This window comes from Orcinus orca, chromosome 13, assembly GCF_937001465.1.
Source record: "Orcinus orca chromosome 13, mOrcOrc1.1, whole genome shotgun sequence".
Classification (NCBI taxonomy): Eukaryota; Metazoa; Chordata; class Mammalia; order Artiodactyla; family Delphinidae; genus Orcinus; species Orcinus orca.
Window position 1 is genome coordinate 7,925,602 of NC_064571.1, and position 26,553 is coordinate 7,952,154.

The 26,553-nt window shown below is 37.5% G+C and overlaps 1 protein-coding gene across 2 annotated transcripts in view; it reads left to right on the forward strand.

Annotated features, from left to right (window-relative positions):
• The window catches only part of MGAT4A (alpha-1,3-mannosyl-glycoprotein 4-beta-N-acetylglucosaminyltransferase A), a 108,874-nt gene that overhangs the window by 46,203 nt on the left and 36,118 nt on the right, over window positions 1-26,553 (forward strand). For both annotated transcript variants that reach the window (XM_033401848.2, XM_004277764.3), the window contains 3 exons: window positions 2,736-2,903; window positions 5,021-5,161; window positions 16,795-16,928. In XM_033401848.2, coding sequence (XP_033257739.1) covers window positions 2,736-2,903; window positions 5,021-5,161; window positions 16,795-16,928 — 443 coding nt within the window. The remainder of the gene's footprint in view (window positions 1-2,735; window positions 2,904-5,020; window positions 5,162-16,794; window positions 16,929-26,553) is intronic.

Below are 26,553 nucleotides of genomic sequence, written 5' to 3' on the forward strand. Positions count from 1 at the left end.
TGCTGGTGGGAATGTAAATTGATACAGCCTCTCTGGAGAACAGTATGGAGGTTCCTTAAAGAACTAAAAGTAGAACTACCATATGACCCAGTAATCCCACTACTGGGCATATACCCTGAGAAAACCATAATTCAAAAAGAGTCATGTACCACAACGTTCATTGCAGCACTATTTACAATAGCCAGGACATGGAAGCAGCCTAACTGTTCATCGACAGGTGAGTGGATAAGGAAGATCATACATACAATGGAATATTAGCCATAAAAAGAAACAAAATTGAGTTATTTGTTGTAAGGTGGATGGGCATAGAGTCTGTCATCCAGAGTGAAGTAAGTCAGAAAGAGAAAAACAAATATTGTATGCTACACATATAGAATCTAAGAAAAAAAGGTTCTGATTAACCTAAGGGCAGGACAGAAATAAAGACAGAGACGTAGAGAATGGACTTAAGGACATGGGGAGGGAGAAGGGTAAGCTGGGATGAAGTGAGAGAGCAGCACTGACATATATACACTACCAGATGTAAGATAGCTAGTGGGAAGCAGCTGCATAGCGCAGGGAGATGAGCTCGGTGCTTTGTGACCACGTAGAGGGGTGGGGTATGGAAGGTGGGAGGGAGACGCAAGAAGGAGGGGATATGGGGATATGTGTATGCATATAGCTGATTCACTTCGTTATCCAGCAGAAACTAACACACCATGGTAAAGCAATTATACTCCAATAAAGATGTTAAAATAAAGTAAAATAAAATAACATTTTCTTATTTGACACAAGAATGCTCCAGGTTCATCTTAAAGTTATTTTTCCAAAGGGTTCTAATTCTTTTTTAGTGACAGAGGTCTAGAATTCACTGTCTTGGCACCATGTGAGTGGTAAGAGGTAAAGGGGGAAGAAATCACAGGACAGTTCACTCATGCTCATTTTGGACACAATCTGCTTGGCGTGATCGGCCCTTGTCCCTACTATTTAGACTTGGCATTTAACATGGTTTTCATTTCTATAGCCTTATATAGTATGTTCTGATTTCAGAGCAAGTTACCTATTATTATTTCTAGATTTTTTTGACCTTTTAAAAACATTCTGTTTTTTACATGAATTTTAGAATCACATGTCAAAATTCAAGTTCCAAAAAATTTTCGTTGATGTTTTAAAAAGTGTTGCATTTATTATTAGTTTAGGGTAGGATTTATCTGGTTTTTTTTGCAAGATTGGGATTAATAAATGACTTCATTTTTTTCTTCCGTTACAGGCTCCAGGAAAAGGCTTATAGTTTTTATCACATAACTCTCGTGTGCCTCTTGTTAAAATTGTTATAGTATAATTGTTTGTAGTTTTGTGTTTGTGAATAGTATCTTTTTTAACATTTCTTCCATTGTCAGTTAACACATATGGAAAAGTGCCTAAACCATGGGTGTATAGTAATGAATTTTATTTAACCAGGAACCAGGTCAATAAATAGAACCTTGTTGGCACCCTGAGGCTCCCCTGTATGCCCTTTCCTAATCACAACCCCCCTCCCTTCCTTTCCTCCTAAAGCCAGCAAATTACGGAAACTAGAGCTGCTTATTAATACATTGTTCAATACAGGGAACTATGACAGTTAAGCAGGGGAGGCTTTCTTCCCTGCCACAGAATTCTTCAGAGGTATTTACTCTGTGGTCCTTTATGTAAGGGCCAAAGAATAATATAATTGCCTATTTTTAAGGCTAGCTTTATAAGACAGGCAGATTTATATTTCTTAATTCTGTTTTGTACAGAATGATTCCATCCTTGATTGAGTAAAGCAGAGATCACAATATAAATTAAAAAGAGTCTTTCCAAGGTTTGTTTTGTTTAGATGTCAGAATAGTAGCCTTAGATTATCTAGCTTGATAGAGAAGCTGAAACGGTTGTTCTGATTTTTCTTAGTTTAATGAGGTTGTGGAAATTGTTCAGACCATTTACCAGCCTCAGCTCCCTTCCGGTGCTTCTGATCAAGATAAATGCATGGTTTCTTTTCTGCGTCTCTTAGATTTTGGTGTCCAGTTCTGTCTTGGGGCCTCTTCTCACTGTGTACTTTGTATCTGAGCTGTCTCATACTGTTGCTTCAGTGCCTACGTTTATCCTCATAAAATCTACTTTTATTTCCCAGACCAGGCTTTCCTGACCTGTGATTCTCTTAAATTCAAATAATTGACTTTTAGGGTCATCTTAACATCTACCTGATTGAGTTGTTAGGGATCAGGAATTTGACCAAAGTCTGGCCTAGGGAAATTTTTGCAGAATAGGAAGTACAGAGGAAACAGCCCATGGAAATGAGTGGTTACGCTATAAAATATGTTATATTCATTATATTATTAGATATATTATCATTAGTTTCCATGCTTCATCTCTATCTTCATACAAATAGGGTCTTTATAGTTCTTTGTACCTTTTGAGAAATGATCTTGGTATTATGCGTGAAGTGTTAATTCCAAAAACCTTGTCTATTTCTCCCTATCTTTAACTTTCTGAAGTGCTAATTAGAAAGCGCCCATATTCTTACAGATATTAATAGCACTAAGTTAGTGGTGGCTTTGCCACCACTTTGTTAGTTGGGGCTCTTTTTTATTTTCAATTCTGTCTCAGTGAATTCGTTAATGAATATCTGTTTCTGAAAAATGCAACTTTAAAATCCCTAATGTTACAATTCTGTTTCGATTATAGTGGGTTTTTTTTTAAAGAAATATACTAATAACTTTTGGTTTTGCTTCTAGAAAAACTGATTGCTTATCAACGAGAATTTCTTGCTTTAAAAGAACGGCTCCGAATAGCTGAACACAGAATCTCTCAGCGGTCTTCCGAACTCAATGCCATTGTACAGCAGTTCAAGCGTGTAGGAGCAGAAACAAACAGAAGTAAGGATGCGGTGAATAAATTTTCAGGTACAGACGATATTTTTGGTTTTATGAAAAGATTACATTTTCAACGGGTCATGTGAAATACTCTCTTTGAAAGTTGTCTAGAGTCGCAACATTTGTTACCCTCTACAGAGAGAAAAATCACCATACAAAACTTTTTCTATTGTGGTTAACTATAAAACAAGTTTATTAATTGCTAAATTTGATTTAAAGAGAGTAATATTAAGTTAAGTTTCAGTTTTATAAATTTCACTGCCAATAGTGAAGAACCAGCGTCTTTTAAAAAAAACATTTAGAATGAGACTAAAATTTAACTTGGTGTTTATGCATATTTCTGTTGTGACTTGTGTGGACTTCAGATGGACTCTGGGGAACCTTTGAGCTATTTGAAGCAATTAGTGCTCTCAGATATGACTTACAAGAAATAAAAAGATATAGTTTTATAATGGGTACTTTTGGGGGTACCTGACCTGTTCCCTCTCTGAGAAATTCTGGTCTGAGTGAAATGAGTATCAACCATCTTCTGTTTCTATCCTATTCTTATTCTAATGACTAAATTGATATATGTATATAATCAGTTGACTCCAAATCTACATAATCTTCCAAGAATAATATCCTTTTTCATTTAGCATTATCTGTTATAATCTTTCACCATTAATTCCTCTCATCTTGAGATTCACTACCTTACCTTATTTTTAGAGATTCATGCCCCTTTCTTCCCCTCCTGATTATAAAATTTGTATTATGGCACAGTAACATTTAAAATTATGGAATGGTTAACATTCTTTGTTTTCTTCTAGTCTTTTTTCCATGCATATTTTTCTTCAAAAGTGTAATTGTGTGTTTTATGACCTTATTTTTGCTCTTGAAATTATGCTATTAGCATTTTACTATGGCATTGAATATTCTTTTAAAATACCATTTTTGATGACATATATATCAGCTAATCATATACTATAATATATTAAATATTTTTCTACAAATAGGCAAATAGGATTTTTCTGGGTTGTTTTTGTCCCCCAATTTATAACTCTGTGAAGAACATCTCTGTATATAAATCAGTTACTTTTATGGTAGGTCTTAGGTTATTTTCATTAGATTATGACTTTCTTAAAAACAGAATCTGTGTTTTGATGAATGTTGATTTCCAACCACATGCGACAGTGGCTGGAACAAAACCGATAATTCACGAAATATTTATTGATTGCATAGAAGTTAAATTCCTAAAAGGGAAATTACTGAATAATAGGGCAGGAATGTTTTAAGGGTTTTGATGCTGTTCTTAATAGCTGAAACATTTATCACATTATCACCACAATTTAATATTACTGTTTAATCTGCTAACTTAATTTGATGGGTAGATATTGTTGTCTTGTAATTTGTAGTTGTTGCTTTTACATGAGGTTAAACTTTAATTTCATGTGTGATAGTTTCGTTTCTTTTGTGAACTTTCGGTTCTGAATATTCAGAGTATTTTAAGGGAATTTTCATATTGCTCTGTATAAAATTGTTATTGAGACTGCAAGTCCTTACTGCTAGCTTCCTTATTTAAAAGGTTAAGTTCTAGTTCAATGGAATTGTAAAACAATATTGATTATCCTATCAAGGTTTTATTTTCTATTATATTAAATGGTTCATTGGTTCCTCTCATAAAAACTGAAAAACGATTTCAAAGTTATGAACTGTACCAAACATTCTCAACTTGTGCTGTTTAAATTAGTGTACTTGAACTAAAAAAAAAATCTTCCATGTGAAATTTTGGTCAAATATAATAGCATAAAAAAGTGAAAGTTACTGGTGGTCGTTGTACTTATTATTATTACATTTTCATGAGTGGATAGCGTGTTTACAGTCTGTCCCCCAGGGCTTGAGTTCTGACACATTATAAAGGTGAGTGGTTCACATTCTATCTTCTCGTGGTACTCTGGCTGACCTTTTTAGCTTCATTCAGACCGTTCTCATCATCATGACTCTGTGAGACTCTGGTTGCCTAAGTGTCCATGGAAATATCATTGACCAAAGTATGAAATTAGGACAGAAAATTCTTTTAGTTCTCATAAATTTTTACCACTATCTTTGTAACATCAGCAACTTCTATAAGTGAGGTATTACCGTGGATTGATTATACTTCTGTATTTCAGATGGTACCCTAAAGCTCTTGAGGGAGTTAACAAGCAAAAAATCTCTTCAAGTGCCAAGTATTTATTATCATTTGCCTCATTTATTACAAAATGAAGGAAGCCTTCAACCTGTTGTGCAGATTGGTAATGGAAGAACGGGAGGTATGTTTGTTTTGTTTCCTATTGTATTTGCACTGCTGGTCTTAATTATGTCTTGGAGTATTATGTTGACCCTTATAAGTCAGGCAAGTCGGGAGTCAAGATGGCGGGCTAGGAGGATGCAGAATTCACATCTCTGCACAACTAGGGCACCTACCAGGCACCAGTGGGGGACCACAGACACCTAAGGGGCGGGAGGAACCCCCCCAGTGATGGGGAAGGACGTGGGGCGTGGGGGGAGTGAAGGGGGAGGAGAAGTGGAGGCGGGACAGGACTGGCGTCCCTGAGGGGTGGCTGGGGGAGGGGAAGGGATCCCATGCCAAAGCGGGAAATTGGGGAACCACTGGGAGAGCAGAGGATCAAAAGGGAGCGTGGCCAGGTTTCCCCTGCCCACTTGGGCCCCTGGGAGCCTGCTGAGATCCCAGGACTGGTCCTCTGCCCGCCAAGGCCCCCTCCAGCCACGCGGGTCCTGAGGGAGTGGGAGGGAGGGAAGGGGAGCAAAAATAAAGGCCGGACCTCTGGGTGGGAGAGGGGAGGAGTTCCTACACCCAGCGGGACCCACCCACGGTTAGGGGTCCAGTGGTGACGGGGGAGACCCTGGGGGAGACGGTGGGGGAGGGGCGTGGAGGAACAAAAGGGACGCGGGCAGCGCTTTCCCTGTCCACTCAGGCACCGGGGAGCCTGTTGGGCTTCTGGGCCTAATCCTCTACCCTTGGAGCCTCCCTCTTGCCATGCCGAGCCCAAGCCCCGACCCTACACCCCCACCTCTACACTCAGAGGACCCCCCTGCATTGCGCTGGGCCTAAACCCCACCCACACACCCTCACTCAGGGCCTTACCTCCAAACTCTGGAACTCTGCACTCCAGAGGCCCTCCTTTAGACATGCTGCCTCTCTCCTTCCATGCAGGTCCTAAGCAGAGGCCCCGCCCCACGCTTGAACGTCACCCTGCCTAGGCCCTGCCCCCAAGGCCTTTTCTGGCTGTGTGTCTTGAGCCTAGGACCCGCCCCATGCTCACCCCCACCTGCCTTGTTCCCCCCCACCCTAAACCCCGCTGCTGCCTAAGTTCCACCCCTGCCTAAACTCCGCCCCCATAGCCAAGGCTTTTTTTTTTTTTTTTTTTTTCCCTTTTTTCCTCTTTTAGATTGGGGTTCTGTTTTACCTTGTTGATTCATTTATATTCTTATTTTTCCTAATCTTTTATTTTTCTAATTTTATTTTATTCCTTATACTTTGTTATAGTTCTCTCCTTTTGTCTTGTTCACCCCCTTTTTTTTCTTTTTTCTGTTGTGGTTTTATTTTACCTTGTTGCAGTTGTTTCAATTATATTTTTATTTTTCCTAATATATTTTTCTAATTTTATTTTGTTTTTTATTCTTTGATATTGTACTGCTCCTTTTTTCTTTCTTTCTTTCTTTTTTCTTTTTTTTTGCCACATCATGCAGCTTGTGGGATCTTGGTTCCCAGGCCAGAGTTCCTGTGGTGGGAGCTCCAATTCCTAACCGCTGGACTAACAGAGAACCTCAGACCCCAGGGAATATTAATCAGAGTGAGGCCTCCTGGAGGTTCTAATCTCAGCACCAAGACCTGGCTCTATCCAACTGCCTGCAAACTCCGGTGCTGGACACCTCAGGCCAAACAACAAGTAAGATAGGAATATAGCCTCACCCATCAAAAAAAAAAAAAAAAAGAAACGAGAAAAAATATGTTACAGATGAAGGAGCAAGGTAAAAACCTACAAGACTAAATAAATGAAGATGAAATACGCAACCTACCTGAAAAAGAATTCAGAATAATGACAGTAAAGATGACCCCAAATCTTGAAAACAGAATGGAGAAAATACAAGAAACATTTAACAAGGATCTAGAAGAACTAAAGAGCAAAGAAACAGTGATGAACAAAATAACTGAAATGAAAAATACTGTAGAAGGAATCAATAGCAGAATAACTGAGGCAGAAGAATGGATAAGTGACCTGGAAGATAAAATGGTGGAAATAACTTCCAGGGAGCAGAATAAAGAAAAAAGACTGAAAAGAATTGAGGACAGTCTCAGAGACCTCTGAGACAACATTAAATGCACCAACATTTGAATTACAGGGGCCCCAGAAGAAGAGAAAAAGAAAGGGTCTGAGAAAATATTTGAAGAGATTATAGTCAAACATGGGAATGGAAATAGTCAATCAAGTCCAGGAAGCACAGAGTCCCATACAGGATAAACCCAAAGAGAAACACACTGAGACACATACTATTCAAACTATCAAAAATTAAATAAAGAAAAAATATTAAAAGAAGCAAGGGAAAAACAACAAATAACATACAAGGGAATCCCCATAAGGTTAACAGCTGATCTTTCAGCAGAAACTCTGCAAGCCAGAAGGGAGTGACAGGACATATTTAAAGTGATGAAAGGGAAAAACCTACAACCAATACCCAGCAAGGATCTCATTCAGCTTTGACAGAGAAATTAAAACCTTTACAGACAAGCAAAAGCTAAGAGAATTCACCACGACCAAACCAGCTCTACAACAAATGCTAAAGGAACTTCTCTAAGTGGGAAACACAAGAGAAGAAAAGGACCTACAAAAACAAACCCAAAACAATGAAGAAAATGGTAGTAGGAACATACATATCGATAATTATCTTAAATGTAAATGGATTAAATGCTCCAGCCAAAAGACATAGATTGGCTGAATGGATACAAAAACAAGACCCATATATGTGCTGTATACAAGAGACCCACTTCAGACCTAGGGACACATACAGACTGAAAGTGAGGGGATGGAAAAAGATATTCCATGCAAATGGAAATCAAAAGAAAGCTGGAGTAGCAATTCTCATATCAGACAAAATAGACTTAAAATAAAGACTGTTACAAGAGACAAAGAAGGACACTAAATAATAATCAAGGGATCAATCCAAGAAAAATATATAACCATTTTAAATATTCATGCACCCAACATAGGAGCACCTCAATACATAAGGCAAATGCTAACAGCCATAAAAGAGGGGATCTACAGGAACACAGTCATAGTAGGGGAGTTTAACACCCCACTTTCACCAATGGACAGATCATCCAAAATGAAAATAAATAAGGAAACATAAGCTTTAAATGACACATTAAACAAGATGGACTTAATTGATATTTATAGAACATTCCATCCCAAAACAAGAGAATACACTTTCTTCTCAAGTGCTCATGGAACATTCTCCAGGATAGACCACATCTTGGGTCACAAGTCAAGCCTTGATAAATTTAAGCAAATTGAAATTGTTATCAAGTATCTTTTCCAACCACAGTTCTATGAGAGTAGATATCAATTAGAGGAAGAAAACTGTAAAGTATACAAACACATGGAGGCTAAACAATACACTACTAAACAACCAAGAGATCACTGAAGAAATCAAAGAAGAAATCAAACAGTACCTAGAAACAAATGACAATGAAAACACGACGACTGAAAACCTGTGGGATGTGACAAGAGCAGTTCTAAGAGGGAAGTTTATAGCAATACAATCCTACCTCAAGAAACAAGAAAAATATCAAATAAACAACCTAACCTTATACCTAAAGCAATTAGAAAAGAAGAACAAAAAACCCCCAAAGTTAGCAGAAGGAAAGAAATCATAAAAATCAGATCAGAAATAAATGAAAAAGAAATGAAGGAAACAATAGTAAAGATCAATAAAGCTAAAAGCTGGTTCTTTGAGAAGATAAACAAAATTGATAAACCATTAGCCAGACTCATCAAGAAAAAAAGGGAGAAGACTCAAACCAACAGAATAAGAAATGAAAAAGTAGAAGTAACAGCTGACACTGCAGAAATACAAAGGATCGTGTGAGATTACTACAAGCAACTCTATGCCAATAAAATAGACAACCTGGGAGAAATGGACAAATTCTTAAAAAAGCACAGCCTTCTGAGACTGAACCAGGAAGAAATAGAAAATATAAAGAGACCAGTCACAAGTCTGAACTGAAACTGAAACTGGGATTAAAAATCTTCCAACAAACAAAAGCCCGGGACCAGATGGCTTCACAGGAGAATTCTATCAAACATTTCTAGGAGAGCTAACATCTATCCTTCTCCAACTCTTCCAAAATACAGCAGAGGGAGTAACACTCCCAAACTCATTCTATGAGGCCATCATCACCCTGATACCAAAAGCATACAGAGATGTCACAAAAAAAGAAAACTACAGGCCAATATCACTGATGAACATAGATGCACAAATCCTCAACAAAATACTAGCAAACAGAATCCAACAGCACACTAAAAGGATCATACACCATGATCAAGTGGGATTTATCCCAGGAATGCAAGGATTCTTCAGTATATGCAAATCAATCCATGTGATACACCATATTAACAAACTGAAGGATAAAAACCATATGATCATCTCAATAGATGTAGAAAAAGCTTCTGACAAAATTCAACACCCATTTATGATAAAAACTCTCTGTAAAGTAGGCACAGAGGGATCTTTCCTCAACATAATAAAGGTCATATATGACAAACCCACAGCCATCATCGTTCTCAATGGTGAAACACTGAAAGCATTTCCTCTAAGATCAGGAACAAGACAAGGTTGCCCAGTCTCACCACTATTTTTCAACATAGTTTTGGAAGTTTTAGCCACAGCAGTCAGGGAAGAAAAAGAAATTAAAGGCATCCAAATTGGAAAAGAAGAAGTAAAACTGTCACTGTTTGCAGATGACATGAGACTATACATAGAGAATCCTAAAGATGCTACCAGAAAACTACTAGAGCTAATCAGTGAACTTGGTAGAGTAGCAGGATACAAAATTAATGCACAGAAATCTCTTGCATTCCTATACACGATTGATGAAAAATCTGAAAGATAAATTAAGGAAATATTCCCATTTACCATTGCAACAAAAAGAATAAAATACCTAGGAATAAATCTACCTAAGGAGACAAAAGACCTGTATGCAGAAAACTATAAGACACTGATGAAAGAAATGAAAAATGGTACAAACAGATGGAGAGATATACCATGTTCTCGGATTGGAAGCATCAGCATTGTGAAAATAACTCTATTAATTACTCTATTACCCAAAGCAATCTACAGATTCAATGCAATCCCTATCAAACTACCAATGGCATTTTTCACAGAACTTGAACAAAAAATTTCACAGTTTGTATGGAAACACAAAAGACCCCAAATAGCCAAAGCAATCTTGAGAAAGAAAAATGGAGCTGGAGGAATCAGGCTCCTGGACTTCAGACTATACTACAAAGCTACAGTAATCAAGACAGTATGGTACTGGCACAAAAACAGAAATATAGATCAATGGAATAGGATAGAAAGCCCAGAGATAAACCCATGCACATATGGTCATCTTATCTTTGATAAAGGAAGCAAGAGAATATGATGGCAAAAAGACAACCTATTCAGTAAGTGGTGCTGGGAAAACTGGACAGTTGCATGTAAAAGAATGAAATTATCACATTTCCTAACACCATACACAAAAATAAACTCAAAATGGATTAAAGACCTAAATGTAAGGCCAGGCACTATCAAACTCTTAGAGGAAAACCTAGGCAGAACCCTCTATGACGTAAATCACAGCAAAATCCTTTTTGACCCACCTCCTAGAGAAATGGAAATAAAAACAAAAATATACAAATGGGACCTAATGAAACTTTTTAAAAGCTTTTGCACAGCAAAGGAAACCATAGACAAGACAGAAAGACAACCCTCAGAATGGGAGAAAATATTTGCAAACAAACCAACTGACAAAGGATTAATCTCCAAAATACACAAGCAGCTCATGCAGCTCAATCTCAGAAAAACAAACAGTCCAATCAAAAATGGGCAGAAAACCTAAATAAACATTTCTCCAAGGAAGATATACAGATTGCCAACAAACACATGAAAAGATGCTCAACATCACTAATCATTAGAGAAAACCATATCAAAACCACAATGAGGTATCAGAATGGCCATCATCAAAAATTCTACAAACAATAAATGCTCACACTGGTCAGAATGGCCATCATCAAAAATTGCTCACACTGGTCAGAATGGCCATCATCAAAAATTCTACAAACAATAAATGCTGAAGAGGGTGTGGAGAAAAGGGAACCGTCTTGCACTGTTGGGGGGGAATGTAAATTGATACAGCCACTATGGAGAACAGTATGGAGGTTCCTTAAAAAACTAAAAATGGAACTACCATATGACCCAGCAATCACACTATTAGGCATATACCCTGAGAAAACCATAATTGAAAAAGAGTCATGAAACACAATGTTCATTGCCGCACTATTTATAATAGCCTGGACGTGGAAGCAACCTAGGTGTCCATTGACAGATGAATGGATAAAGAAGATGTGGCACATATATACAATGGAACATTACTCAGACATAAAAAGAAATGAAATTGAGTTATTTGTAGTGAGGTGGATGGACCTAGAGTCTGTCATACAGAGTGAAGTAAGTCAGAAAGAGAAAAGCAAATACCGTATGCTAACACATATATATGGAATCTAAAAAAAAAAAAAAAAAGCAACGAAAATAAACGGTTCTGATGAACCTAGGGGCAGGAGAGAAATAAAGACGCAGACATAGAAAATGGACTTGAGGAGTCGTGGAGGGGAAAGGGTAAGCTGGGACGAAGTGAGAGAGTAGCATTGACATATATACACAACAAAATGTAAAATAGCTAGCTAGTGGGAAGGAGCTGCATAGTGCAGGGAGATCAGTTTGGTGCTTTGTGACCACCTAGAGGGGTGGGATAGGGAGGGTGGGCGGGAGACGCAAGAGGGAGGGGATATGGGGATATATGTACGCATATAGTTGATTCACTTTGTTATACAGCAGAAACTAACACAACATTGTAAAGCAATTATAGTCCAATAAAGATGTTTAAAATTAATTAATTTAAAAAAAAGGCAGGTTAAAGAATAAAAAGTTCTTGATCTGTGCATAGTAACTTAGGAGTCATTCTAAACTCCATGTTGAAGGGAGTTAGATATTTTTCTCCAAAGACCAGAGTAATAGAGCTGAAAAGGATTATGAGACATGTAGTTCAAGTCCTATCTCCAGGCAAAACAATGTTTAAACTTTTGAAACTTTTCTATTTTAAAAATTTGAGAGGTAAAGAAATAACTTTTTTTCTTGTATCTTATTTCAACATTAATAGCTCTTACAGTCATGTCAAGAAAGTTTTTCATATGTCTGCCCCTACTTTTCTTACAGAAATAGAAGTATATAGTCACTTATGTTTAACCTTTCATGCAGTAATAGAAATAATTTGGTTTGCATCTTTTTCCCAAAATACCTAAAAGATAATCTATGGCATTTTTTTTCTCCTCTTGTTAGAGTCACCAGGGCTTCTTGAGTTTTCCTTGTGGGACTTATATATGATTCTTTTATACTTTTTATTTCTCCACTTTGAACTTTGTTAATCTTTTCTTTGTAGATTTTAGGATGTAGAGACAAATATTATTTTGCTCCTAAGTCTTTAACAAATGACAAAATCATTACTTCTTAGGTATTGAAATGAATCTTTATGATAATGTTTTTAAAAAGCTGATTCAATCTGCATTTGATTCAATAGGATTCTTAGGTATCTTACTGGTTTTCGATATTCTGAGTTTTCACATTCATCATTTTTTAGTTCTGCCATCTTTCTATTTTATGAATCATTTAAAATTATACACTTTTCCTATGGAGATGATACTTCTTAAATTATATTCAGACTAACTCATTCTTCTATGTCTTTATTGATTCAAGAAATATTTTTACGGTACATACTGGACAAAGACTAATAAGATATGTAGTATGTTCTAAATTATGTTCTTTAGAACATTGATCATTAATTATTTCTGAAGTTGATAGTGTGTCTCTTCCTTTAATAATCACTATTTGGGTAAGTTGCCTTTGCCATTTCATGCATTTTTTGGTTTAGACTATTTCCTCATGAATAAGAAGCAAATGAAAAGGAAGTAGAAGTATTTTTAAAGTTATTTAAAACTTCCAAGGTCTCTAGTAAGTTCTTTTATAGTCAGCTCTTCTTATTTTATGAATGTGACATTCTCTTTCTTTTTTGAAGATGCTTATTCTAGCCCATTTGTTTATGACTTTATCCATCATAAATATAATCTTGGTCAACCAGCTTTTCAGTGGTTAACATTCTTATTAAGCTGAAACAGTTTTTTTTTTAAATTTATTTATTTTTTTAATTTTTTTTATTTTTTGCGGTACACGGGCCTCTCACTGTTGTGGCCTCTCCCGTTGCGGAGCACTGGCTCCGGACGCGCAGGCTCAGTGGTCAAGGCTCACGGGCCCAGCCGCTCCGCGGCATGTGGGATCTTCCCGGACGGGGGCATGAACCCGCGTCCCCTGCATCGGCCGGAGGACTCTCAACCATTGCGCCACCAGGGAAGCCCTGTTACTAGTCACATCCCCTCCCCCCAGCTCCGCAACCTGAGGGGACCTTACAACATGCCCAGAAGGCAGGAAAAGCTGTCTTTTTTTGTGGTATTTTGTGCATTACCCCTAGCATGGATACTCTAATTCTGTAGATTTAGCCGAAGTTAGTATTTTCCTTTTTAGTGCTTTTGGAGTCCTTGAGTGCCTTGGTTTAAACGAAAGAATTTAAATTTCAGCTCCAAAACAGTCTATTTGGGAGAAGTGGCTTCTTCTCTAAACATGCCATCTAAACTTAAAACAGAAACAGAACAACTTAAGACTGGTAGGGAAGAGAGAATTTGCATTATTACTTTATGCCATTTTTCTTTGCATAAACTAGAGTCAGCATGGATTTTGCTTTTTCTGTGAACAAAGTTTTTGAACTTCATATGCATTAACATTTCCTAGAAATGCTTCATAGCATAGTTTATACTCTTTTAACGTATATTCTAAATATTTGAAAATTCTGAGGTAGATTAAAGTATATGGAAATTTGCTTCCGGGGTTACTCATCCTGTCTCTAGGCATCTCAGAGTAACATGGTCAAAACAGAAATCTTGATTGGGAGCCCTTTCCCCCTCAGGTGTGTTATTCTCAGTAGAAGGTCCCACGTCCACTTACTCAGGTCATCCTCGACCCTCCCCTTCCCTTATCTCTGCCAGCCATAAGCCCCATTGGTGAGGGTCTCCACAGTGGATCCCAGATCTGCTCACTCATCTCCAACTTCAAACATCCTAATTCAAACCACATCTTTTCCTTAAATTACTGCAGTAACTTCCTAACTGATCTCTCCAAAATACTTTTATACTTTTTAACACTTTTATGTCTATTCTCCATAAAATTTGGTAATCTTTTAAAATTACAGATCGGATGTTGTCACTCCCCTGCTTACAACCTTACAGTGCCTTTCTCTTGCCCTCAGAATTAAAACTAAATTTAAGGGTCTATGTGATCAGATCCCTAACTAATTCCTCTGAATCTAGGCTGCTTTAGAGACATTCTATTCTTGCTGTTGCTTGACTGTTCAGATCATCCTCTCTTCAGCGCCTAGCTGTTTCCTCATCTTCTTTCTCCTCTCTTTCTCATCATTAAGTACCAGCTCAGTTGATATCAGAGAGTCTTTCCATGACTGCACTGTCTGTAGAGGTACTTCCTCTTCCCCCCCCCACTCTTTCTAATATTGCCATGTTTTAATTCATATACTACATATCACCCTCTAAAATTATTTATCTTTTTCCCTCTTGTAGAATGTAAGAAAGGTCCCATGACGGCAGGGACCTTATCTATGCTGTAATATTCCTAACACCTAAAATAATGCCTTGCATTTAATAAGTGTTCAATGCACATGTTCAGAACAAATATAGTAAATCTTTTTTTTGAGCCCTTGGAAACTTTTCATCCCAAAATGGAAGAGAGGAGTGTGGTATGGAAACTTGGGGGACTCCCTTAAGCTATTTGGACCTTAGAACTGCAGAATCATGGTGGTAGAATCATGGATCCATGATCTTTACACTTCCTTCTAACTTTAGAATTCTATGACCTCTAAGTGTTTTGTAGTATCTCCAATAAACTGTTACATAATTAAGGCTTAATTTTAACTTTTGCAAAATACTTCTCTACTGATCTGTAACACATAGGATACTAAGACTTTTTTATTTTATGTTTTTATTTTTTTAATTTTTTGGCCACGCTGCGCAGCATGCGGGATCTTAGTTCCCCGACCAGGGATTGAACCCGTGCCTCGTGCAGTGGAAGCACGGAGTCTCAACCACTGTACCACCAGGGAAGTCCCTAAAACTTTTAAAGATATTACCTTTAAAAACTAACTGAAGTACTCTAATATAACATATGTGTTCCTAAATATTACTGTGCTACGCAAAATTGTGCAATAAAAGGAGAAAAATGGGGTTAAGATCACAACACTCAAAAGCTTTGTCAGTTACACATAAAGAAAAGATAAGCTAATAAAAGCAGTGGCACAATTTTGCACGTATTAAATGATGGAGAAATGCATAAATACAATAAATATGGTATTCTACCTTGAAAAAGACTTGAGGTTTGCTTGTTGAAGTGGGCTTCAGAAGGACGGCAGCTTGGAAGCTTTTTGTGAAGTGGTACAAAGCGGATTGACTGAAATCTGCCAGAAAGTTGTAACACCAGGTGTAGATAGCTGTGGTTTACAGCATGCAGTGAACTGAGGCAGCTGTGCATTTTGGGTATTTCTACATGGCTTGGTTCAGTATTCTGAACTCAGTTCAAATGGGTACCATTTTCTGTGTTCACCTAGTGAGTGTTTGTCCCAGGGGAGAAATGGCATAAAAGCAAATGTGAAATTGACTTCATGCTCAAATTGTTTTCTAATGTATTAATCATGTAGGAACAATTTGCATTTCAAAACAAGCATTATAGTACAACTGACTGTAATTTTAGACTTAAAAAAAGTTGCATGAATAGTACACAGTTTCCATATACCTCACCCAGTTTCCGTAAATGTTCACACCTTATATAGCTATTATACAATGATCAAAACCAAGAAATTAACATTGATGCTATGCTGTTAACCTTAGATCTTAGAGTTTGTCATTTTATTATCATTATTATTTAATCTGTTCCAGGATCTGACTCAGGATCCCATATTTCATGTAATTGTCATGTCCCCTTAGTCTTCTCCAGTTGGGGACAGTTCCTCATCCTTTCTCTGTCTTTCCTGATGTTTGGGGAGTGTCCCCTTAATTTGGATTTGTCTGACATTTCTTCATGGTTAGATTGAGGTTATGAATTTGGGAAGAAAACCACAGAAGTGATGTTGTGTCCTCCTTAAGACATCTTATATATGACATGTGAGACTTTAATTTTTAAGATGTGTTTAATGTTTCTAAGTTTTAGTTGTATAATAAAATCTGTTGTTTATACTTTACCATCGTTCATTCTTAACGTGTGGTTTAATGTCTTTCATCTTTATCAGTTCTTTGACATTATTTCCTTTCTTATGGAGAAGCCATGTGGAAAAGAATTACTGTATAATAGGTGTGCCCCACATTCTTTGATTATTTTTCTTTCTTTCAATGTAGTATATTTTGATCCTCCAATTATTTCTGTCAATTTGAGAGGGTATAATACTTGTAAAACAGTGGTGTTTTTCTGCATTGTCTTTGCAAAATCTTTTAATATAATTACTATCATTATTTTGTTTCAGTTTCAATAGTAATGGGAGTTCCCACAGTGAAGAGAGAAGTTAAATCTTACCTCATAGAAACTCTTCATTCCCTTATTGATAATCTGTATCCTGAAGAGAAGCTGGACTGTGTTATAGTTGTCTTCATAGGAGAGGTAATTATTTAATTGTTGCTCTTTTTTTACCACATATAATCTGTAAGAGTTGAAACCATATTTTGAATAATGCTTTTATAAACCTTTTTTATAAAATGTGATGAGTAAAGCTTAGGTAGTATATTCCATCTGCTAGTTAAATGTAAGTTTAACTTGTGTTTGCCTTAACTTCTCTTGTGCAGTTACAATCCAGGAATGGTAATATCCTGTTAATAGGATAATATTATATTCATAGATCTTTATGAACAGTGAGTCCCCATTTCTGGCTCTAGGACCTGAATTTGGAGATTTGCATTGATGTTCTTTGGGAGTTTTGAAACCTGAGAAAGGTTTAGTGTAGGCTGGGGTTTTATCATCTCTTTATTCTCTCTACCCCTTCTCTGTACTCCCAAGATGCAGCCACATTATAATTTTAAAAGTCAAATATCATGTTAATTATAATTATTATATTGCTTATATTTTAGTCTCCTCAAAAGATATGGGGAAAGAATAAATCTTGAGGAGGTTTTTTTTAATGATGAAAAAGCACCCTAGAGTAAATATTTCCTTAATTATTATATAGAATTTTGGAATGTGAGAAGATTTATAATCTCATCTGGTTCTGGCCCACTGATTCCCAACTTTTCAGTGCTTCCTGTCTTTTTTTTTTAATGAAAATGTTCTTGTGTCTTCTTTAATATAAAAAGTAAACACGTGTATATTGTTCAAAACAATTACAGAAATGCATATTGAAAAATTACCTGTAATTCCTCCATGTAGATATAGCTACTATTGCTATTCTGAAATATATATATTTTAAGAAATTTTTCCTATGGCTGTATACATATATATAAATGGAATTGTTCTGTATATTGCTTAATATCATGGACATTTTCCCATGGTAAAGTGAATAGTTATCACACCATCATTGTTATGGCTATATTACATTCCATTGTATGGTTTTATCATACTTTATTTAATTTCTGATTGACAGACCAATTGAGACTGTTTCCACACTTTTGCTATTCTTTTCAGCATTGTATTGAACATTACTGTAAATAAATGGTTGTGCACTTGTCTGGTTACTGATGCGGGATCAATTCCTAAAAGTGGAATTGCTGGGTAGAGTCCACATACATTAAATGTTCACACCTGGGCAAGACGCTCTGCAGAAGTTGAGCCATTAATATCCTTTTTCCAGCAGTCTGCGAGAGAGCTTGGTTCCCTGTCCCCACGCTCTGCAAGATATATTAGTCTTTAAATTTATTTTGGCCAATTTGATGGGTAAAAATAATACATTGCTTTTGTTTAATTTGGATTTGTTTACTGAATGGGATTAAATGTTGGTTTATATATATTTTGTCCATTTGTATTTATACTTTTATTTAATTTTTTTATTTTTTATTTTATTTTATACTTATTTTTATACTTATTTTTATAGGCTTTGCTCATTTTTTTAATTTGTAATTTTTTATTTGTAAGAAATTTCATATACGAGAGGAATTAACTCTTTGACATTAACTCTTTAATTAACTCTTTGTTCAGTTTGTTTTTTTCATGAACTTTGTTTATGATGTTTTTTGTTTGTTGTAGAAATTTTACATTTTAAGTAATCAGATTTGTCAGTCACATATTGTATGTCAGTAGAAATTGGTACCGCCTCTTTGGAAAGCAGTTTGGCAATAGCTGTTAAAATGTAAGTTTCCTCTGTGACCCAACATTCTCCTTCTAAAAATCGATCCAGTGGAAACATTTGCAAGTATGTAAATATATTCCAGCACATGACACATTTATACAGCTCCTAATGTGCATTGATAAAATAAATAGAGAAAATGGTCTTGTGGAATAGCCTCGAAACTATTCGTAGCAGATACCTTGAGAGTTGAGATTTTGGGGAGATACCATACAGTTTTGTAAAATTACAACTTTTTTGCAATGAGTGTGTATTGATTTTTATAAGAAAAAAAGCCTTAAAATTTAAAAACTACAAAATGGAAAATCCTCCTTATGCACTTGAAAAATAGTATTCAGCCTATAGACAGAGATGAGCTGCGTGAAGATTCGAGACCCTCTTGCTGTATCCGTCTCTCTGATCACTCAGATGTAATAACGCTGGGTTTGGAGTCACAGGACCAGTGTTCAGGGTCTGGATTCTGCCACTTGAGCGGGTCGTTTTCTCTTTCAGCCTCAGTTTGTTCATGTCTAAAAGGAGAATAGTGCCATTGAGCCTTGTGAGCTCAGCACTGCTGCAGGGAGATGCAGTGAGATTGTGCACGGAGAGACGCTGTAAACTGAAAATGTGGCCCAGGGGTCAGCAGTGTTCTGATCTCGGAGAACTCCTCTCCTGAACTGCAGTGTTTGTATATGTGTCTATGTAGAATTTCAATATTTGAAAGAAAATCTATTCTGAACAGAAGAATTAGTTTACAGAATTCATTGCATTGCCTTTAGGCAATCTGAAATTATCACTCACCACATTTGGTTCTACGTTTGATTGGGAGTTTTCACCTAAGTGTCTGGGAGCTTGGGGCTCATTTAACACTAGTCCCAAGTGCCTGTTCTGCGGCTTTGACCGTGATCTACGTGTGGGATGGTTCCTAATCTAGATCTCTAGCCTCTTCCCGAGTCTCTTATTTCTAACTGCCTACTTGATAACATTATTTGAAGTATTTCATGGGCAACTCTTAATCTGTCCATAACTAAATTAGTCTGGTTTCCCCAAACTGCTTCTCTTCCAGGTTTCCCATCTGTTTATTAAAGGCTCTTTACATCATAGTGTTAGTAGGTCTGGGCTGTAGTCATTCTGCTCTCAGCTCATTGAATAGACCTTGGATGTTCTCAGTTCTGTTTGTGTTATTCCTCAGCCCGAAACATTGCCTCTTCCTTTGTCTTTCTTATTCCTCCTTCGGGCCCCAGCTCATCCCTTTTATGAAACTCTCCCCACTCTCCCACTTGAAATTCATCTAGAGTAAATAGGCCAAAGTAATTTATCTTTTGCAAATATTTTCAGCTTTTATAAAAGTATGAATTACCTCAGGTCCACTTTAACATGTGAGGAGAAAATTAAGAATGAAAAAACTGGACAAGAATACACATAGACAGTAAAGGAGGTCATAGTCTCTTCATTCTTGTTTGAGTTTCTGTTCTTTGTATTTTTTTTTTTTTTCTTTGAAGGGAGAACCATAAGATTACCCTCAGGGAGGAGAGGAGAGAGACAGAAAAGTAATTATTTGCTGTGTTTCTAGTTCTTCGCTCCTCTCTGATGACTTTTCCTTTAGGGGTCCACTGGTCTTCTATGATGAGACATTTACAGAACATTCAAGGTTTTCAACATTGGCTGTTGATGCATTATTTAAAGTTCACTGATTGTATTCTGGAATTGCAGGAGGAATGGAGAGGAATGAATTCCACCTGCTCTGCAGGATCCATGAGATAATCCAAGTGTGGTGTTCACATTTTAAGATTGTATCATTCTTGTGTTTACTTTTACTTAGAATATAACGATTATTTTTGTATCCTAATGATCCTTGGTTGTCTGTATGCCTCCTTATTTTTTATGTTATATATTTGATTATTAATTTATAATGTTTCTTCTTATTTTATATAATTATTTCTATTATTTCTGTCATGATCATTTCTGATAGAATGTTTTCCTACAGTGTTCTCTGAATTTTACCAAAAATTGTTTGTTCTGTCCCATTCTTATATCTGGAGAATTCCCCATTTTATGAAGCTTGGTGGGAAGGAGTGTCTTCCTCTCACTATGGAAACTAAAAATGCCAGATATTTGCTCAGCCAGTTTCCAGGCATGTGACCTGGGCTCAGCCATGTGGGTATTCCTTTCCTGGACTTTGAATGGAGCTTCATTGTTTTCAGATGACACAGAAAACCCCCTCTAAAACAGACAGATTGTTAGAAATAATAGGGAAGTTGATCAAGGTGGCTGGATACAGGATCAGTTTATATTTCTGTACGCCAGCAGAAATATATTTTCTAAGGAAGCAGGGGTTGTGGACAGTCCATTCTGGTGATAGTGGTGGTGGTGTCATCTCCAGGGGCCACAGGGGCAGTGTCCAGAGCATCGAGGACTGATGGTGAGGGCTTTGCAGGCTGTGGCATTAGGAGCATTCTCTGATTTTTGGCTGTGGTCCGGGGTTATTTCTGCCACCTTCCTAGCCTGCTTCCTCAGCCTAACTGGAGGTTCTATAAGTTCTAACCAATCATTTTCCAGTAAATTGCTTTTCTGACTCTTCTGCGTGAATCAGTTTCTGTCCGTTGCAACTGAGATCCTGACCGATACAGGCTGTATCTTCAGAAATACCTGAATTGCTAGATAACTGCCACAGGCAATCAACATGGAGGCATAGGGGTAGATGGCTAAATACTATTCGAAGTGAAAGAAAGAGACGAAATGAGTTTTTGAAGTGGTTTCAGTCAGAATTTTGCCTAAACCGTAACACCTAGATTATGTTGATGGGGCTTCCCTGGTGGCGCAGTGGTTGAGAGTCCACCTGCCAATGCAGGGGACGTGGGTTCGTGCCCTGGTTTGAGAAGATCCCACATGCCGCGGAGCGGCTGGGCCCGTGAGCCATGGCTGCTGAGCCTGCGCGTCCGGAGCCTGTGCTCCGCAACGGGAGAGGCCACAACAGTGAGAGGCCCGCGTACCGCAAAAAAAAATTATCTTCTGCCTCTTTATATTTGCTTGGGTATAGAAACCGTCAGTTACATTTCGTTTCCTTTCTTTCTTTCCCCCCCCTTTTTTTTTTCCAGAGGATGGGGGAATGGTATAGTGCTATTGCTGAAGCTAGCCAGATGACCTTCCATCTTTCTTATTTTTTGCTGTAAGAAATCCATATTTTGCTTGGTTGCCCAAAAGATTCTTTTTTTATCTTTAAAGCCTAGTAATTTTGGTATACTATGTCTTGATTTTAACCATTGTAGATCATTTTTCCCTGGTACAGGATATGTTCTTTAGGTATGGAGTCAAGTCTTCTTTAAGTTCAAGAAAGGACTTTTGAATGGTATTTTTTATTATGAAACTTTTAAGACATACAACAAAATCGAAAGAATTTCACAGTAAATACCTTGTTTACATCCTACCTAGATTCTACCAATGTTTTAGTACTTTCATTTATCGCATCTCTATCCATCATTAATCCATTTTATTTTCTATTGTAAAATGTCTTCAAAACTCTGCCCGTTTAAAAAAATTGTGTGGTGGTGGTATTGAGTTTTTCAGAGTTTGTTGTGTATACTGGATACCATTCTTTTGTCAAATACGTGATTTGTGAATATTTTCTCCCAATCTGTAGAAGTCTGTTCATGTTTTTGCCTTGTCTTGGCGAGCAGAAGTTTTTAATTTTGATAAAGTCTAATTTGTCAATATTGCCTTTTATGACTCTTGCTCTCCATGACCTGAGAAACCCTTGCTTACCCCCAAATCATAAAGATTTTCTTCTCTGAAAGCTTCATGTTTTAACTTGTGCATTAGGTCTGTGATCTATCTCAAGTTAATTTTTGGTCGTGTTAAAGTTCACTGTTTTCTATATAGATGTCATTTTCTCCCATAACCAGTTATTGAAACACTTTCCTTTCCCCATTGGATTGCTTTGGTGCTTTTGTTGAAAATCCAGTGACCCTATAAGTGTGGGTCTTTTTTCTGTTCTGTTCCATTAATCTGTGCATTGATCCTTATGCAAATTCCTCACTATCTTGATTACTGTAGCTTTGAAGTATTGAAGACGGGTAGGATTAAGTCCTCCAACTTTGTTCTTTTCAAGATTGCTTTAGATATTTTAGATCTTTTGCATTTCCATGTATATTTTAAAATTATTACAATCATTTCTGCTCTCTGGAATTGCTTCACCACAGCAACTGCTTCAATGGGGTGTTATTTCTTTTCAATTACTGAGGAAATATTTGGTCAAATTTCTCACCTATTTTGTTGCTGTCAAGTGTAGCTTTTGTTGTTTTTGTTCATAGGTTTTGTTGAAGCTCTTCTTTTTTTCTTATGTTTTTCTGTAGTTGCTGTGTTGGTTCCTTTTTTATGAATCATCATTGAAGGAGGGACAGAGTAGTGTTCCAGACTAACTGTGTGTGTGTGTGTATGTGTTTTGTTTTTTTTCCTTGATCAGACCATGTCTTTGTAGCTGCTACAGAGTCGGGCTGCTTCCTGCAACTATAACTGCTCTGCACGGTTCTGCACATTACCTCGGGTTATTGGAACCAAACTGGATTCCTTTTGAGTTTGAGAATTTTGGTTATTAATTTTGGTCTTACTGAAAATGGAGTTTGCAGTTTTGTAACTGTTTCTCATTGGTGATTGTGTGTAATGTCAGTGCTGTGTTCCTGGGTGAACTCTGTATGAGTGGTTTAGTCTTTTCTGGTTAGACCCTTTAGTGGTGCCTTCAGCCAGGGGTTAGTTACCTGAATGCTTTGGAACTTTTTTCCACCCCAAAGCCCCTGAGAAGTACAGTAGCCTCAGAAACAGTCGCCCTCTCTGTACTTATGTTTTCTCAAGCGTTCATACTTACCTTTTTGTCATCTTTCTTAATAGAGGCAAAAGAACAGATTTCATTCTAAGTATTCTTTTACTCGTTGAACTAAAGTGAGGAAGGTACTGAAGGATATTAGAAATCTTTAAAAAATCCATTAGACGGTGGCTCGTGCCCTTAACTTGTAGTCTGGCATTACACAGGAATATTTTTTTCTGTACCCTTGTCTTTCCTTTTGGAAAAAATATTTATTAGCTATATATGCACATGGCTGAGAGTCCAATAGTTCCTCAAGGTTAATTTGCTAGACAGCAGTCTCCTGTCTTCATTCTTCCTACCCCTACCGCCATTTTCCTTTCTTTCTCTTCCCCACTCGCTCCCCCAGTGAGATCTTTTAGGTCTTTCAGCTCCAGCTGGCTGGCCATCAGGTAAAGTAGGAAAACTTCTGGTGATACTATTCAGTTGATTATCATTTTTTTTTGGATCTTGTCAAAGAACCAACTTCTAGGGCTTCCCAGGTGGCACAGTGGTTGAGAGTCCGCCTGCCGATGCAGGGGACATGGGTTTGTGCCCCGGTCCGGGAGGATCCCACGTGCCGCGGAGCGGCTGGGCCCATGAGCCATGGCCGCTGAGCCTGCGCGTCTGGAGCCTGTGCTCCACAACGGGAGGGGCCACGGCAGTGAGAGAGGCCCGCGTACCACAAAAAAAGAAAAAAGAAAAAAAAGAACCAACTTCTAGTTTTATTAACTTTATCATTTCTCTATTTTTCATTATTTATTTAATTTTTTTTATTGAACTGTAGTTGAATTACAATGTGTTAACTACTGCTGTACAGCAAAGTGACTCAGTTATATATATATATATATATATATATATACATTTTTTCATATGTTTTTCCATTATGGTTTATCTGAGAATATTAAATATAGTTTCCTGTGCTATATGGTAGGACCTTGTTTATCATTCCTCTATTTTCCTATGTCATTCATTTCCACTCTTTACTATTTCCTTCCTTTTGCTTGCTCTTAGTTTGGTTTACTTTTCTTTTTCTATATTTTTAAGGTGAACACTCGGATTATTGGTTAGAGAGTTTCTTTTCTTAATATAGGCAGTTTAGAGCTCTAACTCTCCCTTCTGAGTACCAGTTTAGCTGCTTCCCATACATTTTGATATGTCAAGTTTTAATTTTCATTCAGATCAAAATACTTTCTAAATCCCCTTGTAATTACTTCTTTTACTTATGGTTTATTTAGAAATGTGTTGTTTAATTTTTATCTATTTGTGTATTTCCCAAACTTCCTTCTCTTGTTTGATTTCTAATTCAGCTCCATTGTAGTCAGAGAATAAACTTTGCATGATTTCAGACCTTTTAAATTTATAAATACTTACTTATGGACTTGTGTATGGTCTACCCTGATGAGGTTCCGTGTGGTTTAAAAAGAATGGATTCTGCTGTTGTCGAGAGGAGTGTTTTATAGATGCCTGTTAGGTCAAGTTGGTTGGTAGTGTTGTTCAAGTCTTCTGCAGACTTGCTGATGATCTGTCTAGTTATTAGTTGTTTCTATTCTTGATTTTAAATCACAGATGACTGTCTTGGTGCTTCAGTAGTATTTTTGGCCTGTAATTTTTTTAGAAGGTAGATTTTAAGATGTTTACTTATGCATTGGTTATAAATCACAGAAATGCCAGTCAGGAAGAAAGTGTATATATATATACACACATATACACACATATATACGTATATGTATATATAATATCTTATAAAACTTGCTTGTAATTCAACAAATATCTACTGACGCAGCGGTGTTAGCCGTATCATCTAATAAAAGCCTCTACCCCATGAAGCTTACATCGTAGAGAAGGACAGATAAAAAATGTATGATGTGTTAGATGGTAGAGAACGCTGTGGAGAATAAATCAGAGTACGTAAGAAAGGGAGTACAGGGTTGCCAAGGGAGGGTTTATCAGAGTGGTCAGGACACTTGGGCAAAGACCTGAAGGGTGCAAGAGTTGCGCAGTCCAAGCAGACGAACAGCACGTGCCAAGGCCCTCACGTGAGAGCACTGCTGGGCACATTTTGGGAAACAGCAAGGAGACGCCTGTGTGGCTGGAGCAGAAAAGGTGAGGGGCTTAGCAGCAGGAGGTCGCAGAGGAGGAGCAGGTTGGGCCAGATCACTGAGCACACTACAGGCCATCATGAGAACTTCGCTTTTACCCTCAGTCAGGAAACTGGCCAAGTGTTTCTGTAAAGGGCCCCATGACAAATATCTTAGGCTTTGCAGGCCACACAGTCTCTGCTGCAGCTGTTCAACTCTGCTGTAGTAGCCCCGAACACACCGGAAACACCACGTAAATGAAAGGATGGGGTTGTGTTCCAATAAAATTTTACTTTATGAAAACAGGGAGTGGGTCTGTCTTGTGAACTGCTAATCTGGAAAGCCATTTGAGGGTTTCCAGTAGAGAAGACACTCGACTTAACGTTTTTTTTTCTTTGAAGACACTTGAAAAAACTTTATTTTGAAATAACTTAGATTTGCAGAAAAGTTGCAGAAGTAATGCAGAGTATTCCCTTCACTGCTCTAATGTTAACAACTTATGTAGCCAAATAATCAAGACCAGGGAATGAACATTGATATAATACTATTAGCCAAACTGTAGACATTATTCACATTCCACGTTTTTCCACCTAAGGCCGTCTGTTCCAGTGTACAATCCAAAATATCACACCACATTTAGTTGTTCTGATTCCTTAATTTCCTCCTTTTTTAAAAAATATTTATTTATTTAATTTTGGCTGTGTTGGGTCTTCGTTGCTGCGCACGGGCTTTCTCTGGTTGTGGTGAGCGGGGGCTACTCTTTGTTGCGTTGCGCGGGCTTCTCATTGCGGTGGCTTCTCTTGTTGCGGAGCACAGGCTCTAGGCCCGCGGACTTCAGTAGTTGCGGCACGCGGGCTCAGTAGTTGTAGCTCATTGTTGTAGCTCGTGGGCTCTAGAGCGCAGGCTCAGTAGTTGTGGCGCACAGGCTTAGTTCCTCCGCGGCATGTGGGATCTTCCCAGACCAGGGCTCAAACCCGTGTCCCCTGCATTGGCAAGCGGATTCTTAACCGTTGTGCCACCCGGGAAGTCCAATTTCCTCCTGTCTTTGACAGCTCC